The 16,584-nt window shown below is 33.0% G+C and overlaps 1 protein-coding gene across 2 annotated transcripts in view; it reads left to right on the plus strand.

Moving 5' to 3' along the window:
• Positions 1 to 16,584, plus strand: part of Srfbp1 (serum response factor binding protein 1) — a 48,265-nt gene that overhangs the window by 18,601 nt on the left and 13,080 nt on the right. The window contains exons 3-6 of one of the 2 annotated variants that reach the window (XM_087180501.1): positions 6,416 to 6,487; positions 13,121 to 13,202; positions 14,005 to 14,710; positions 16,106 to 16,143. In XM_087180501.1, coding sequence (XP_087036627.1) covers positions 6,416 to 6,487; positions 13,121 to 13,202; positions 14,005 to 14,710; positions 16,106 to 16,143 — 898 coding nt within the window. The remainder of the gene's footprint in view (positions 1 to 6,415; positions 6,488 to 13,120; positions 13,203 to 14,004; positions 14,711 to 16,105; positions 16,144 to 16,584) is intronic. The other variant, XM_087180502.1, reaches the window with a different exon arrangement.

The raw sequence follows: 16,584 nt of genomic DNA on the forward strand, positions 1-16,584 counted from the left end.
GGAGCCCTGCAACTATATTGGGCTTACCTGGATAAAACAGGATAATTTTTCTCAACATCCTAATTATATCAGCAAAGTTTTATTTGACATGTAAGATAACACTTAAAGCCTCTGCTGTTGAGAACATGGGTTACTTTGAAGAATTCAGCCCCGCACATAGATGCTTGTGTTCTGAAAATAGATGTTGTAACTCTAGTTCATGTTTGCCTGTCAGACTACAAAAGCTGCTGTCCACAAAGACAGGTGGTTTTCTCTTCCTCAATACAGGAAGATACTTGCCACTTAAAAGCCTGTTTAAAAAAATATACTTCTAAAATATTTCTTTAGTTTTGATTACATGGATTTAACTTGTTAAATTTAATTTCTACCATGTATCTGGAACTTCATTTTTCTAAAAAGAAGAAAAAATATGTGAGTGTTTTTAAAATGCTGATGTTCTGGCACCTACACTTATTATGAGCAATAAATTGTCCTCTGTCTCTGAGCCAGGACTCTTTTTTTACCGACACTCATGAAACTACCAGTTTAACATGGTAGCTTGCGAGTAGGGTAAAATAACAGACTATGAAGATCTTGACATTGGGTATTGCAAAACATTATTTCCAGTATCCATACTGTATTATAAAAATACAATATTTTACGTATTTATGGAATTTAGTATGAAAATTTGACACATGTATACAGTGTATAATGATCAAATCAGGATAATTAGTATTCCTTCACATGTATATATCGTTTTTATGTGTTGGAAGCCTTGAACTGTTCTATTTTTCTTTCAATATATGATAGATCTTAGTGCTATAGAACACTAGAACTAATTGACCATAGTGCAGTGATATTGTAAATCAATTGCAAAAGAAACCACAAGAAAAAAAAAAGAAACCACAAGAACTTAATAATGACACCATCCTGAACAACCAGTGGGTCACAGATGAAATTAAAGAAGAAATTATACAGTTTCTACAATTAAACAATAATGCCAATACAAATACTGGAACTTATGAGATGCAATTAAAGCAGTTCTACAAGAGAAATTTATAGCAGAGAATACCCATATCAGAAAGAGAGCTCAAATAAACAAATAAATGTTGAACCTAAAGCTTCTAGAAAAAAGAAGAGCAAGTCAAGCCTAAAGCTCATACAAGGAAGGAAATTAAAATGATCACAGCAGAAAGTAATGCAATGGAGACTAAGAAAACAATACAAAGAATCAGTGAATTGAAGAGTTGGTTCTTGGAAAGATTAAATAAAATTGACAAACCCTTAGCCAGGTTTATCCCCCCAAAAAGGAAGAAAACACTCAAGTCCATGCAATTAGGAATGAAAAGGGTGAAGTCACAACAGATCCTGCAAAAATCTAGATCAATACCTACTTTGGGAACCTGTATTCTTAATAAGATGGAAAACAGAAGAAATGTACAGATTCCTAGATACATATGAGTTACCAAAGCTGAATCAAGAAGATATAAAAACTCTATAAATAAATCAGTATCAGTCAGTGAAATTGAAGATGTAATTAAAGTCCTACCAACAAAGCCCAAGCTCTGATGAATTCACTCCTGAACTCTACAAGAAATTTAGAGAAGACCTAATGCCGCTACTTCTCAAATTCTTTCGTGAAAATTGAAAGGGAAGCAATACTCCCAAATTCATTCCTAGAAGTAAGCATTACCAAAACTAGAAAAGGATCCAACCCAAAAAGAGAACTACAAGCCAATCTCCCTAATGAACATAGGCACAAAAATCCTCAATAAGATACTGGCAAACAGAATGCACCAAATCACCAAGAAAATTATATACCAGAACCAAGTAGGATTCATCCCAGGGACACAGGGATGGTTCAATATATGCAAATCAATAATTGTAATACACCACATTAACAGAGCTAAGGACAAAAGCCACATGATCATCTCAGTAGATGTAGAAAAAGTGTTTGACAAAGTCCAATAGCCATTCATGATAAAAAAAAAAAAACGCTATAGAAAATTGGAATAGATGGTCTTTATATCAGTCTGAAAAAGGCATCTATGACAAACCAACAGCTAACATACTGAACAGACAAAGCTGAAAGCTTTCACTCTAGAATCAGGAACAAGACAAGGACATCCACGGTCACCACTCCTATTCAATATAGTTCTGGAAACACTAGCCAGAGCAGTTAGAAAAGAGAAAGAAATAAAAGGAATAAGAATAGGAAAGGAAAAAGTTGAATTATCATTATTTGCAGATGACATGATACTCTACATAGAAGACCCCAAAAGCTCCACCAAAAGACTCCTAGATTTAATAACCAAATTCAGTAGTGTAGCTGGATACAAAGTAAACACTCAAAAATCAGTAGCATTCCTGTTCACAAATAACAAACTCACTGAGAAATTATAGAAATCACACCTTTCACAGTAGCATACAAAAAAATGAAATACCTAGGAATCAATCTAATGAAGGAAGTAAAAAACCTCTACTCTGAAAACTACAGTGCTCTGAAGAAGGAAATCAAAGAAGATAATCAGAAAATGGAACGATATCCCTTGTTCTTGGGTAGGAAGAACAAATATGAAGAAAATGGCCATACTTCCAAAATTGTTTGTTTGTTTGTTTTGGTTCCAGGGATTGAACTCGGGTCCTTGTGCTTGTGCAGCAGGCGGTGAAACCACTGAGCTGAATCCCCAACCCCTATACTTCCAAAGTTGTTACACAGATTTAATGCCATCCCAATCAAAATTCCAATAGCCTGTCTCACAGAATTAGAGAAAAGAATTCTAAAATTTAAAAAAAAGAAAAAAAGAATTCTAAAATTTAAACCAGAAGAGACCTAAAATAGCAAAAACAGTTCTGAGCAACAAAGGCAAGGCAGGGGGCATCACAATCCCTGACTTCAAATTATACTACAGAGAAGTTAAGATAAAAACAACATGGTACTGGCAAAAATAAATAAATAAATAACCTGAGGATCAATGGAACAGATTAGAAGGAACTACTTCAAACATGCTCAGCCGCCTTATCTTTGACAAAGGAGCCAAACACCTTCACTGGAAGAAAGATAGCCTCTTTAATAAATGGTGCTGGGAAAACTGGGTTTCCACATGCCAGAGATTAAAACTAGACCCATATCTCTCACCGTGCACTAAATTGAAATGGATCAAAGATCTGAATATTAAAACAAATATTAAATTTGCTGGAAGATAAAATAGGTAGAAGGGCCGGGGATTTAGCTCACCTGTTCCGCCACCTGCCTCACAAGCACAAGGACCTGAGTTCGATCCCCAGTACCAAAAAAAAATAGAACTGTTGACGACATAGGTGTAGGCAAAATCTTTATGAACAAAACCCCAGTTACACAGGAAATATTACAAAGAATCAACAACTGGGATCTGATGTTATTAAAAAGCCTTTGTACAGCAAGAGAAACCAACAGAGTGAAGAGACAACCCCCAGTGTGGTGAAAAAAATTTTTTTCTAGCTGTTCCTCAAACAAAGGACTAATATCTAGGATACATAAAGAACTCAGAAACATCAGACCCTTCCCCCAGATTTAAAAACTCAATCAAAAAATGGACATCTGAAACAAATAGACACTTCTCAGATGAAGTAGAAACCGGAAATAAATACATGAAAAATGTTCAACATCACCAGTCATTCGAGAGATGCAAATTAGAACAACGCTGAGATTCCATCTCCACAAAAAATGGCTCTTATCAAGAAATCAATAACAAATGCTTATTGGGATGTGGGGTAAAGCAATCCTTCTCTCCTGTTGGTGGGAGTGCAGACTGGTGCAACCACTGTGGAAATCAGTATGGAGATACCTCCAAAAAAAAAAAAAAATTAACCTAGAGGTTCCATTTGACCCAGCTGTTTCTCTTAGTATCTTCCCAAAAGAATTAAAAGCATCATACCACAGCAATATATCTGCACCCATGTTTATAGCCACACAGTTTATAATAGCTAAATCTTGGAAACAGCCTTAAATGCCCAACTGATGAATGGATAAAGAAGATGTAGGTTTTTTTATACAATGGAGTACTACTTAGCCATAAAGAAGGATAAACTTGAGATATTTATAGCTAAATGGATGCACCTTGAGACCATACTCTTAAGTGAAATAAATCAGACACATATGTAAATACTGTATTGTTTCTCTGGTGTGAGAAACCGAAAGTAAAAATAAGGACCAAAATGTATAATGAATAATGTGAAATGGGAAGAAAATGTTCAAACAGGAAGGGGAACTGGGGGCAGGAGCAAAGGAAAAGAAATAAAATGAGGACAGAACAGAAACAAAGCTTCTGTAAAGGAAGGAAAGAGGGGTTGAAGGGAGGAAAGGGGAATAGGAAAAAAGAAGATATATCATTTACAGGTACAAATTCCCTATGATGAATGTGATTATTATGTATACCTAAAATTACCAATAAACTTAATGAATTTTTTAAAAAGGGCATAGCAGAAGGGCCTGCATGGCAGAAAACTCTTCATGTTATGGCAGTCCGCAGCAGCAGAGAGATAAAGCAGCCTGGGTAGGAGAGATACCCTTCCAGGCTCCCTGCCTCACTGACAACACCCCACCTCCTAACTGAAAGTTAGCTATAGGGGCTCATGGTCCAGTCCTCTTGCAAAAGCCCCACTTATGAGTACATGAGGCTTTTGATGGATATCTAGATCCAAACCATAACAGTAACTATGCTAGTAATGTCTTGGTAAGTAATTTTTCAGGTTTGAACTTTCTCAAACTGGGAGTAGTGTGTCAAAGTCTCCTATTAACAGTGTTTATAATAGTGTTTATATTTTTCTTTTTCTGTTGTTTTTTTCTTTATATAATTAATTGCTATATTTTATTTAATGCATTGGCAGTATTGTCAGAAATCTTAACTTTTCTTCTTTGCATGACACAGCTTTATCATATCTGCTTTTTAATGAATCCAATTTGATTAGTAAATCTTTGCCCACCACTTTGTTTTTAGCCTTTTGAAATAGCCACGTTCTTATGTATCTCTTATATACTTTACACCGTAGAGTTGGGTTTTACTCTTTATCCAAGTTAAAGATCTTTTTCTCCTAAGAGATAGGTTAAACTAATTTACATTCAGTTATATTTCTGATGTTTATACTCTCATATTTTCTAATTATTGAGTATTCTGTGTTATAGTTACTGCTTATTTCTTTGCTAGATGTGTCATCATTGCAATTTTCAAAAAATTTCTTTTGATATGTAGAACTGTATGTTTTGTATAATGGCTACTGTTGTACTTGTAACACTTAGTGACCTTTTCTATTTTTTATGTAGTCTTGCATGTTCTAATCTATTTTGTTTATTGCACTGTTACATTTTATTTTTGATTGAAGTATAAATGGAAATGGAAGCAATGTATTAAAAAGAGCATGCAAGAAGAATATATAAGGTTATAATGCCGTAACTTGGACTCTGCCACCAGGTCCCTCACTGTTGTGTATGCCACAGTGCTTGGGTTGTTTCTTATGGAAACTACCTTCCTAGGCCATCCCTTGATTCCTTCCCGTATGACTTTCCTGTGGAAGCCACCATGCCAAGCTCAGGTGGTGACCAGCTGCTTCTTCCTTCCATTTTTTATGTCAGACTGGAGTACCAGTGTATAAGGAAATTCAGTGGTGCTTGAATAGCCTGCCTGATTGTTCGGTGAAGTCTGGCACTCGTTTTATTTCTTAAGAGGGCATCAAAGAGAGATACTATAACCCATCAAGTTAAATTGTTTATTTTAAAAAATTGTTGCACACCCTGGGAATGGGGCAGGAGGAAGTGTTCCTCCTAGATCTAGTGTGATTGTCCACTTTTCAGTGATATCCTTTGACTCCTGTCTATTTGTTCTACCTTCCTCTAACTCTTCTTTTCAATTAGTTTTTTCTCTTCAATCCAAACATGTAGCATTTACCTATGTACATTCTTCTATACCCATACACTTATTTTAGCTCTAGCTCTACAAATACAAGCCAGCAGTCCTTTTATCAAAGTTATTTGCTGTTGACTAAAGTCCCTCCTCTAGAATATTCCTCTGGAGAAGTACACATGAGTAATATTCCCTAAATTCTTTGACGTTCAGAACTTTTCCTGTAGATTTGATGTTTAAATCCACAGCCTAGACTTGATATTTAAAGAGCTGCTTGGGCATAAAGTCCTTGGTTTACAGTTGATTATGTATTGGAGTTCCTTGAAAATCTTTGTACTTGATTTGTACACATTCTTAGAAAAATTAGCACTTAAAACTATTTTGTTACGGCTTTCTCAGTAGCATGGAAATTTCTATGTGTTATTCCTTTTAAAAAATTAAGATTTTAATTAGTATCAAGTTTCGTAAAGCAAGTCCTGGAAAGGAATTTAACTTACAATGACAGCTAAAATTAGACTCATAACTAAAAGTTTTGTGGGGGTTTTTTTCTTTCATAGGAATTGAAACCTGATATAGTAACTAAATCTGCTCTTGGTGATGATATCAACTTTGAAAAGATCTGCAAAAAGGTATATCTGCAATAGACTGTATTTAATTTTGAAAAGCTTTTTACATATATTCCTTACTTTTTTACTTTTTTGTTTTTCTGGTACCGGGGATCGAATTCAGGACCTTATGCTTGCGAGGCAGGTGGCACCACTGAGCTAAATCCCTGGCCCTATTCCTTACTTTTTTCCCGTCACCTTTTTCATTAAAGAGAAGACTTATCAAGAAGCCACTTACTATTAGTATATGACTTTCCCTCACTGAGCTTTAGAATTGCCACTGAAAATATTTTTATGATAATTTATAAATTTTTCTTTGCTGTGATATTGAACTTAATACAGTATTTCATATTTTATATGTCTTTAAAATTATTTTTACTCTTTTTAATTAAGAATCTACTCTTATCCTTTCCAGATTTTCATTAAGTTCCTCATTTAATTTCTGCTTTACCTTGTCAGAGATTTGTTTTAACTCCTTTTTTATAATTGAGCGAAATAGAGATCAAAAAAGAATGAACTCCACTGCTTAACGCTGTTAACTATCTCATGGCACAGTCAGTACTGTTATCTAGATCTTCTGCTCTAGACTTGGCACTGCTGTTTCTTCCTTGTTTCCCCTTTTTTCTTTTCTTTGTAACTCCCGCAACAAGACAGTTCCCGGTCAGAACACTGATTTTTCTCTGTGCTTTTATGTTTTTGGTTTCACTGGTTTTTGCTCTAATTTACATTTCTTTCTCCTGTCAATCTTTATATGAATATTTTTGATGAGCACCACGTACCATGCATCGTACCAGGAATTAAATATTACCTTAAAACTAAGTAAAATCTAGATGCATTTGGGTAGCTTAAACTTTCCTTGTCACACCAGTCAACTTAGGTATTTTAGGTCATTTATTTCCCTAGCCTTACATGCAACCAATATATGCAATTAAGAGGGTGTACTATATCCTAAGACATGGTATATGTAACTACTCTTTTCCATTATGGGGAGTATATTCTTTTTCCCTTCTCATCTCTTTCTAACTATTTTTATTTGATATTTTCTTAGTATATTATATATTTGTAATTTCTTAAGTTCTTGAAGCATTGTGGTCTCTCCACGGCTTCACAGTATTAAAAGGATAGATTTTTAAAACCTGCTCTTATTAGAGTTAGCTACTGCTTGCCTAGCATTCATTATAAGTAAATGGAGTTGAATATTACTTCCACTTTTTCATTTTTCTATTTTTTTGTATGACTTCTTCCTTAGTTGACTGTAGGATATGCACATTCTGTGTTCTGAGGCCAATAAATTTAGGAATTGATCTACTCTTGGAAGTAGGATCCAAAGACAGTGTAATTGGGATTTAATGCAAGTTTTGTCTGAAGATAAATAACACTGTCCCCTAAAAATAGACCTGACAACTTTGATGAAATTGAACTTCAGTAGGGCTCTCCTTTCAAGAAGAAGAGAGGGGCCAGGGATTTAGCTCAGTGGTTCCACCGTCTGCCTCGCAAGCGCAAGGTCCTGAGTTTGATCCCTTGTACCAAAAAAAAAAAAAAAAAAAAAAGAAGAAGAAGAGAAATAATACCCATACCATAAAGCAAATTCTTTCTCCAGTTGATTGAGAAAAAGTTAGCTTGTATTATTAAAATCTCTATAGCCTCGCCGCCTGCTGCACAAGCGCAAGGACCCGAGTTCGATCTCCGGTACTGAAAAAAAAAAAATCTCTATAGCCTTTAAATGACTGGTTTTATTATTTATGTTTATTTACCTTGCCCCTCATAGAGATATTTACATATAACATCTTGCGTGTGTTTATCAAATTAAATTTCCTATAAGCTTTATTTCTGTATCAAACTACATTCATATATCCTAGCTCTCGGTATTTTTTAATATTTCATCCAATGTAGAAAAATTTAGTAGGTACAATATAAGAAAGTATAGATCTTTTTCCCTTCTGTGGAAAAAACTTCATCTGTTTTCAGGAAGTAATTTAAAATATCTTAGTTGAGTTTATATATGATAATAATTAAGTCTTGAAAAATTTTATTACCTCCAAAATATCCATGCAGAGTTTGCCACAGTTCTTCTGGTCCAGCCAAATGGACCATTTCCACTTATCTTGCTGAATATTTTGGATAAATGCAATTGTTAATTCTTGCAGTATAACTTTAGATAAAACCCAGAAGTGAAATAAAGCCCGATTAATTTTAAAAGTACCAATATTAGCATTCTACTTCTGCCAGTTCATTTAGAGTCATTTTAGGCAAGATTTCAAAGAACTAATACTGCACATTAAGAGTATTTTTGGGTTTTAGGTTTTTGGGCTGGTGCGTATGTGTGTGTGTGTGTTTAGACTGTGGTTTACATTCAGGGTTACATTTTGAAAATTCTTTGCAAAATGAACATTAAATGCATTTGTGATAACAATAAACACCCATATGCCAAAATAAAATTTTTCCATTAAAAGACAGTCTGTTTTCTATGTTTTCATTTGAAGCTGGAGGTATGTGAAAACCACAGTTTCCTGAGAATTTTCCATGGCAAACATTGGGTCAATTTTAAGTAAGGAAAGCTGTGGTTTCTTTCATACTTCCCAATATTGTGAACGCTTGTTCATGCAGGTGTAAAAGCTGTTTGTTCCTAGAGACTACTTAGTAGCTTTTAAGGTTCAAAATAAATTTATTTAAATTTAAGATGTATCACTCTAATTGTATTCCTTGTATAGCTCCATAACGTTTTCTCTCTTAAATGAAATTTATCACATTTTGCCTTGCGCAAATCATTTGTGTATTTGTCTTAGCCTTTTATTTATTTGGTATTATTTTTATAATATATATTAGTTTTATTCATCTTGAAGAATATACATATATATCACATCTTATCAATCTTATAAAAAGAACTGTACTTTCTTACATTGTGCCTACCGAATTTTTCTATATTGGATGAAATATTAAAAAATACTGAGCTAGGATATATGAATAGTTTTATACAGAAATAAAATAGCAAATTTAATTTGATAAGATGTGAATATATCACATCTTGATCATTTTTACTTCCCTCCGCCCTAGCCCTGTTATCACCTACCATTTCCAAAACTCCTTTCCTATCTCCACAGAGTCTGCCTTCCCATTTCCTGTCATCTCTCTTTTATTTTGCTCTTTAAAGTATTTATATTTTGGGTTTCCCATGTAGGAGAAACCATGTGATGTTTAATCTTCTGTGTCTGATTTATATCATTTATGTAAGTTCTCAAGATGTGTCCATTTTCCTACAATGGCTGAGTAGCACTCCGTTGGATATGTTCCACGTTTTCTTTATCCATTCATCTGTTGGTGGGCATATATACTACAACTAAAATTTAGCTGTAATGAATTGTGATACTATAAACATGGGTATGAATGTATCATTTTTAAATGATTTTTTTTTACTCTTTCTGGAAGATATTCCAGATATGATTTTGATATTTATTGTTGTTTTGATTGACATTTCTATTGTGGCCAAAAATGCTAAATATTTTTTCATGTACTTATTGGCCATTTGTACTTCTTCTTTTGAAAAGCATCTGTACATTTCAGTTATTCAATTTTGATTGCATCTTTTATTTCTGGGGTCTAATTTTTAAATTAGAATGCATCGAGAGCCTCAATAAATTGCAGTTCTATCTTCATATGTAAGATGATGCCTTTACATGATAGGGGGTTAGTAAATTTAAAGAGCATGTATGTTAGGTAAGAAAAGGGACAGGAGAGAAATAAGGAGGAAAAAAGAAAGGGAAGTCTCTTGTAGTACTGTTTGCTCTTATTATTCTTGTGAGTTCTGCACTTAGCTTAACAGAGCTGGTGAGAAAGATGTAGGCACTATGTAATGCAGCAAAGACCCAAATTTTGCCAAAACAAGGATTCAGCCCACTTGCTTCACAAGCTTATTTATGTTAATGTTTGTTTTTATTTCCCTCCAAAGAATTTTGAAGAAGGCTTTACAGAATTTGTAATGTAAAAGAAGCATTTAGAGTTGAGTAATAAGTGAAAGTTAAGTGGCTAGAATGTAATTTAGGAACATCTGACTAAATTCAGAAACTGATCTTGATCCTAACTAGCTAAATAATTAGAAATCAAGTCTGGATTGTCAGTCTTTTTTGATAGATAAAACCTTTGACCTGTATCACCCTTAGCCCTTGTCAAAATTTAAATTTAAAAAGTTAACTGCAGGATTTTCTACAAATAAAATTCTTAAGAATAAAATTAAAATTGCTTTCTTAAGAAAAAAATTAATGAAAAGTTTAAAATGTTAAATTTGTTTCTTAAAATTAAAGACTTAAATGTTAAATTTTACCTTTTTACTCAGGAAGAATTTTAAAAGGTTATTTAAATAATTGCTATAATTTAAAATTGATATTCTAAAGACCTAAAAAATTGATATTCTAAGACTTAAAAAAACAAACACATTGAGAAATGCATGTTACATTTTGTATGGTCTTTTAAGAATGTAAAATTTAATTCTTAATATTTACAAAGCATTTATGTACATATGTGAGTAAGTTCTTACATTTGTACTGTTTTTCCCCATTAGGATATTTTTCTATTCTCCAGATTATAAGCAACTCAGACTTGAAAATCAGTAATAGGCCGTCAGGAACAAATATGAATTAAACAAAAATAGCTAGCAGCTAAATATAAGGAACTTTGAAGAGCAGATATATATGAAATACATATATATATTGTAATTACCTCTGATGTTTGTGAATGCCTTGATTAGATAATTTTCATTTCAGTGAAAGCTTCAATTATTATAACAAATTCTTATATAAACTATAACTTGTAATAATTTATTACACTGTTATAGTAATAGTATTATAATTGGTACTTGAGCATAACTTTTTCCTTCTATGTTGACAATTTTTATACACTCCTAGTAAGTGATTGATACTATTCTTGTTATTGGTTGTGTTCTCACTATCTGCCAAGATTCCTGTTTAGTAAAGGGAAAAGCCTTGTTTCCTAAGAGCTTGCATTTCAACTAGTGTTCCTTTGGCACTAGCTTCATTACTTTCACACAGATTACTTACCATCTCTGGCTGTTGTTTTTCCCCATTTCAGTAGCAAGGAACTTTTCCAAGTCAAATGTTTTGATAATGTATTTTAGTCTCCCCTCAGTCATTGCATCAGATAAAAATGATAGAGCTCATTCTGTGAAGTTAATACTAATTTTGCCCAAAAAGTTAGTTTCATAAACCTTGCCCTACTAAACAAGAGTTTTATCCTTCATCTATTTTGTATTTTTTACATTTTGATATAAAGGGGAATAGTTCATTTTCTAAGATGCTTGGCCATGGTGTATGGTAGCCAAAAAAATTTCCGATTTGACACCAAAGGAAAAATTATTTAAAGAGCAGATAAGAGTAGGAAGCAGGGAGATAGACTTTGTGGAGATGGGAAGGAGATCTAAGAGGGAAGATGAGAGGAAAGAGAGAGAAAGGGGAAGTAAAGAGGATTAAGATGCGATATATACATATATATATACACACACATACATAATCAGCCCCTGTGCTGATTGTATTTATTATATATTCCAAATATACTAACAATTTTTTTTTAATTAGAAGCACTAATTTTAATGAGAAGCACTCTTTGAACACAAATGCCATTATGGTGCAAAGTAGATATAGTACATAACAACCAGATAACATTTTTGTTAGATTCCCAGTTAAATGAATAAGAACCTCTACCTGTTGTTCTTAAACAGAATTATATTCCTACTGAAGTAATTTAATTAAGTAGTTTAATTATGTGTTATAACACATAATGTAAACTGGACTTTGGATTTATAGCTATTCAAAACTTGCCCAGAGACACAAAATATATTACAGGAAGTCATATGCCCAAACTTCAGGCTTCATCCTTTTCCTGATGAATAAGCCACATTTCTAAGAAATGTAAAACCTCAGAATATGTTTCATATCTCCTTAAAAGCAGCTATCCCATCAACAAAATACTTATTAATAATTCTCCACAAAAAGTTTCAACATAAAACCACAGTTGTAGAGTAAGAACAGATTAGAAGATGTTCATTTATTGTATTTATACATAATTTTAGAATTATAGTACCATGCTATAGCCTTTTTTTTTTTTACAGCCTTTTTAATAGAATTTACTGAAATGAGGTTACTAAATCCCAGATATTCTGAGGCATCTTCTAAGGCAGGAAATCTTGACAATAAAATGATTAATAAAATAGTTTTTACTCAGAGTCAACACTAGACATTCACGTATTTCCATTGCTCTTCTAAAACTAAGAAGCAGGGATTTAGAAGTAACAGTAGATGTGTTTTTGAACAATAGTGTAAGAATACTTTTTAATCAAAATCTGTTTGGCATTTTTGAAATTTCTTATCTAAAACAGATGAGATTAACCTATGTAATGAGAATAGTTAACCACATTTATCTGTTTTACACATAGAGATGTTCCTATATTGCAGATTACCTTTGAAGTGAATATGTAGTAACTGCAAGCAGGAAAAAGAAACTGTGAGAATCAGTTAAGGATAAACAGCTTCTGCAAAGTAGTATCTTCTTGTCTCTTGTAACCTGAAAGGCAGTTTCTTGAGGAGTGCATAACATTTGTCAGCACTAGTTGTTTTGATATCATTGTGTTTTTATTTTTTCACTTTGTAGCCAGATTCTTCTGCAACTGAAAGGGCAATTGCCCGACTAGCCGAACATCCTCTTCTAAAGAAAAAAATAGGTATACTAAAAGGTACGAATTAATTGACTTTTAAGTCATATACCTAGAGCATTTGTGTAGATGGTTTTCAATAAATGAGGGTTCATTGATTTTAAATATTTTCTCGTTCTTTCAATTCTTTAGACTATTTTGTATTATAAACATAAAGTTCTTTCAACTGTTAATACATGAGAAAGTCCCTGCAAATATGAAGTGTCTGATGTCTGAAGAAAAACTAAATCCATATTTTTTCTTAAATTTTAGTATGTTAACACATATTGTATAATATATAAAATAAATTTTGTATGTGATTTATACATGATCAAGTCAAATACAAGGTAAATTTATATTGATATAATTCATTACTTTTGATTCTGCCAGTGTCACATTTATTTAAATATACAATATAAAATATAATACAGAATTGAGTGCTATTATTACAGATTATTTTTATGTCTGAAACTATTTTTTTTTGGTACTGGGGATCAAACTCGGGACCTTGCACTTGCAAGGCAGGTGGCAGAACAACCAAGCTAAATCCCCAGCCCATGAAAGCATATTTTGTAATATCCAATACATTATTGCCACTGATACTAAAGATACCATTTTACTTTATTTATATTCAGTGACATTTTTACTATTCTCCCTAATTCTAACACATGAATAAAGGGAGAGTTCTTTTTACTTGGCAGCTTAAAAATAGGTATATTTGAACATGTTTTAATTTAAATTCCAACTACTCTCTTAAAACTTTCCAATAATTAAGAAATACTATACTGAAACTCATATTTATATGTTTCAGTGCTTAAACAAGTCATGTACTATTTTCTTGCAGCTGCTGTCCAAGCCTTTAAAGATGCAAGACAAAATACTACTGAAGTTAATACTACAGAAGGAAATCATTCTAAGGACACTTTGTATTCAGATGATGAAGAAAGTAAGTCACAGCATGAAAGAACTAAGACCACTGAGCAGAAATTGAAAGAAGCCAAAACACAGGCAAAGAAACCAATAAATAATTCAAAAGAAAAAATGGCCACAATGGAACATGGACCGAAAGCAGTGAACATTCCAAATTCTCTATCAAAGCTTTTAGAAAACAATTCTGTAGTTACCCCTCAGTTCCAGAAGACACCTGCTGACCCACACATGAGAACATTAAATAAAAAGAAAGGGTCTGATAACTTGCTTGGTGATGACAGTGATGGCGAGGAAGAATTATTTGAAGAAGAAAAGGAATATTTTGATGATAGCACAGAAGAAAGGTTCTACCAACAGTCTTCCATGTCTGAAGACAGTGATAGTGGTGATGACTTCTTCATTGGAAAAGCCAGACGGACACGAAAAAAGGAAAGTGGTTGCCGTACTTCAGCTAAGGAACAAAAACCTCTCCACCAAGTGTTACCCAAAGAAGATATCCGTGAAACTAACTGGGATTGCGATGTAAAAAATAGAAATGACAAAAACAAGTCAAGTACAGAAGCCGGGAAGTTAGAATCAGTATTTTTTCACTCTTTATCTGGATCTAAAAGTTCTAGAAGGTAATTTTTCATTCTGAAATAATTATTAGTTCTTATCGTTTTTAAAGGTAAGAAATAGCTACATATTTTCAACAGGGAGGCAGGAAACTATTTCCGATGGATAGTTACGGTTTGTACCTCATCCTATTCTTAGACTTGGCCTTTCCAAATTTATGGTGAGATAACATATACAAAATACACATATGCGGGCCGGGGATTTAGCTCAGTGGTTTCACCGCCTGCTGCGCAAGCGCAAGGACCCAAGTTTGATCCCCGGTACCAAAAAAAAAATACACATATGGCAATGCCACATTTCTCCCTAGTTCATCATAAAATGAGATGTTACAGCCAAATGCCTGGCTAACTTGTTTTATTTCTTCAGTGAGCAAAGTTTTGAAACTCTGAGTTAATTTTAGATGAAGAACTTTTTGTGGGGGGGGTACTGGGGATTGAACTCAGGACCTTGTGTTTGCCAGGAAGGCACCCCTGAACCCAGGCCCCCGAAGAACTTTTAAAAAAATGTTTTACATGTCTATTTAAACATTTTTCTTGATAACCCAGGACCATTATTGCAAACATCAATTTTATTGTGTATCATTTTACTAGATAATCCTGTTTCAGTACATAATACTGCTTGTCTTAACACTGAGTTCCTCCAGGCTGCTTTATATTTGGTAATATTGCTGTCTTCCTCCCTGCCGTTAACCACCACTTGTCATAACAATTCTGTTATAAACCTGTAAGCTTAATTTCATTTAATATTCTATGCTGAGTGAGGCTATCTTCATATTTTGGAGTAAACATCATGGTTAGATAATTTCTTCAATAACAACTATTTTCTCCAGTAAACTGTTTTCTATGTATGGGTCAGAGATATTCTTTTATGGAATAAGAAATCTGGTAGAGATATTATCTAAAGTAAGAGTACAGAAAAAAACACAACCACCTTTGGAACCTTAAAAGTAATTACAATATTTAAACCTAATTCTGCCTTAATAGACTATAGTATTTCCTTATTTGAAATTAACATACCACTAACCCTTCTATCAAAATGTAAATCTTAGTTTTTGTTTTATATGTCTCATTTTCCCTAAAAGAAGACTTGTGAAATTCTTCATCTAAATAGTCCCTTAGAGCCGGAACAAGATAACCAAAAGAGAACAGTTTTTTCAGTTATGAACAGAAGTGCCTGTAAGAGTGGAAAAGGAAATAGTCCCTGTGTATCTGTTGTAATATTAAAATCTAACAAATCTTTGATGTAGCTAAAATGTAGGTTCTTTTATTAATTTTTGGTTGGATGAGGGAGCTTAATAATTCTGTGCATGAGTTTTATTATCTATTTTCTGTTATTTTCCTAGATTCAGAGAATTTATTTTATCTTTTTAAAAATCATAATGATGGTTTTTTTTCTTTTAGGGAGCATAGAGAACAAGCTCCAAAAAGCAAAATCTCAGGTATGTATGAATGGCTACTGGACATCCTTGTACAATGAGCAATGGTTTAGCAAACTAGCAAGTTGAAACATTAAAAATGGCTTAATAGTTTGGATGAATTTGTACCCACAGAAATTAAAACAAAAGATCATATAATTATCAGTATAATTTAAAATTTGTATTGGTTCTTTTATTTGGCGAGACTCTTTCTTAATGTCAGTATAATTAAAACATCAGCATAGCATTTGTCAGGAGGCCTTCAATAAACCTGTGTTTATAAGGGATGGAAAGCCTGTGTCCCAAAATTTATTGATCATTTGTAAAATTTTAATTTCAGACTTCTCTGTTGGATTTCAATTTTAAATTTAGTATTTAAAATAAAATTTCTTCCTTTAATAACTTCGGTGAAGATGATATCTGTTTCTTTTACATACTGTTTTGGTATAGTTTTTATTATTTTTC

The sequence above is a fragment of the Heterocephalus glaber genome, unplaced genomic scaffold, assembly GCF_053883595.1.
Source record: "Heterocephalus glaber isolate CG9 unplaced genomic scaffold, H.glaber_assembly_v1.0 deba00001463, whole genome shotgun sequence".
Lineage (NCBI taxonomy): Eukaryota > Metazoa > Chordata > Mammalia > Rodentia > Bathyergidae > Heterocephalus > Heterocephalus glaber.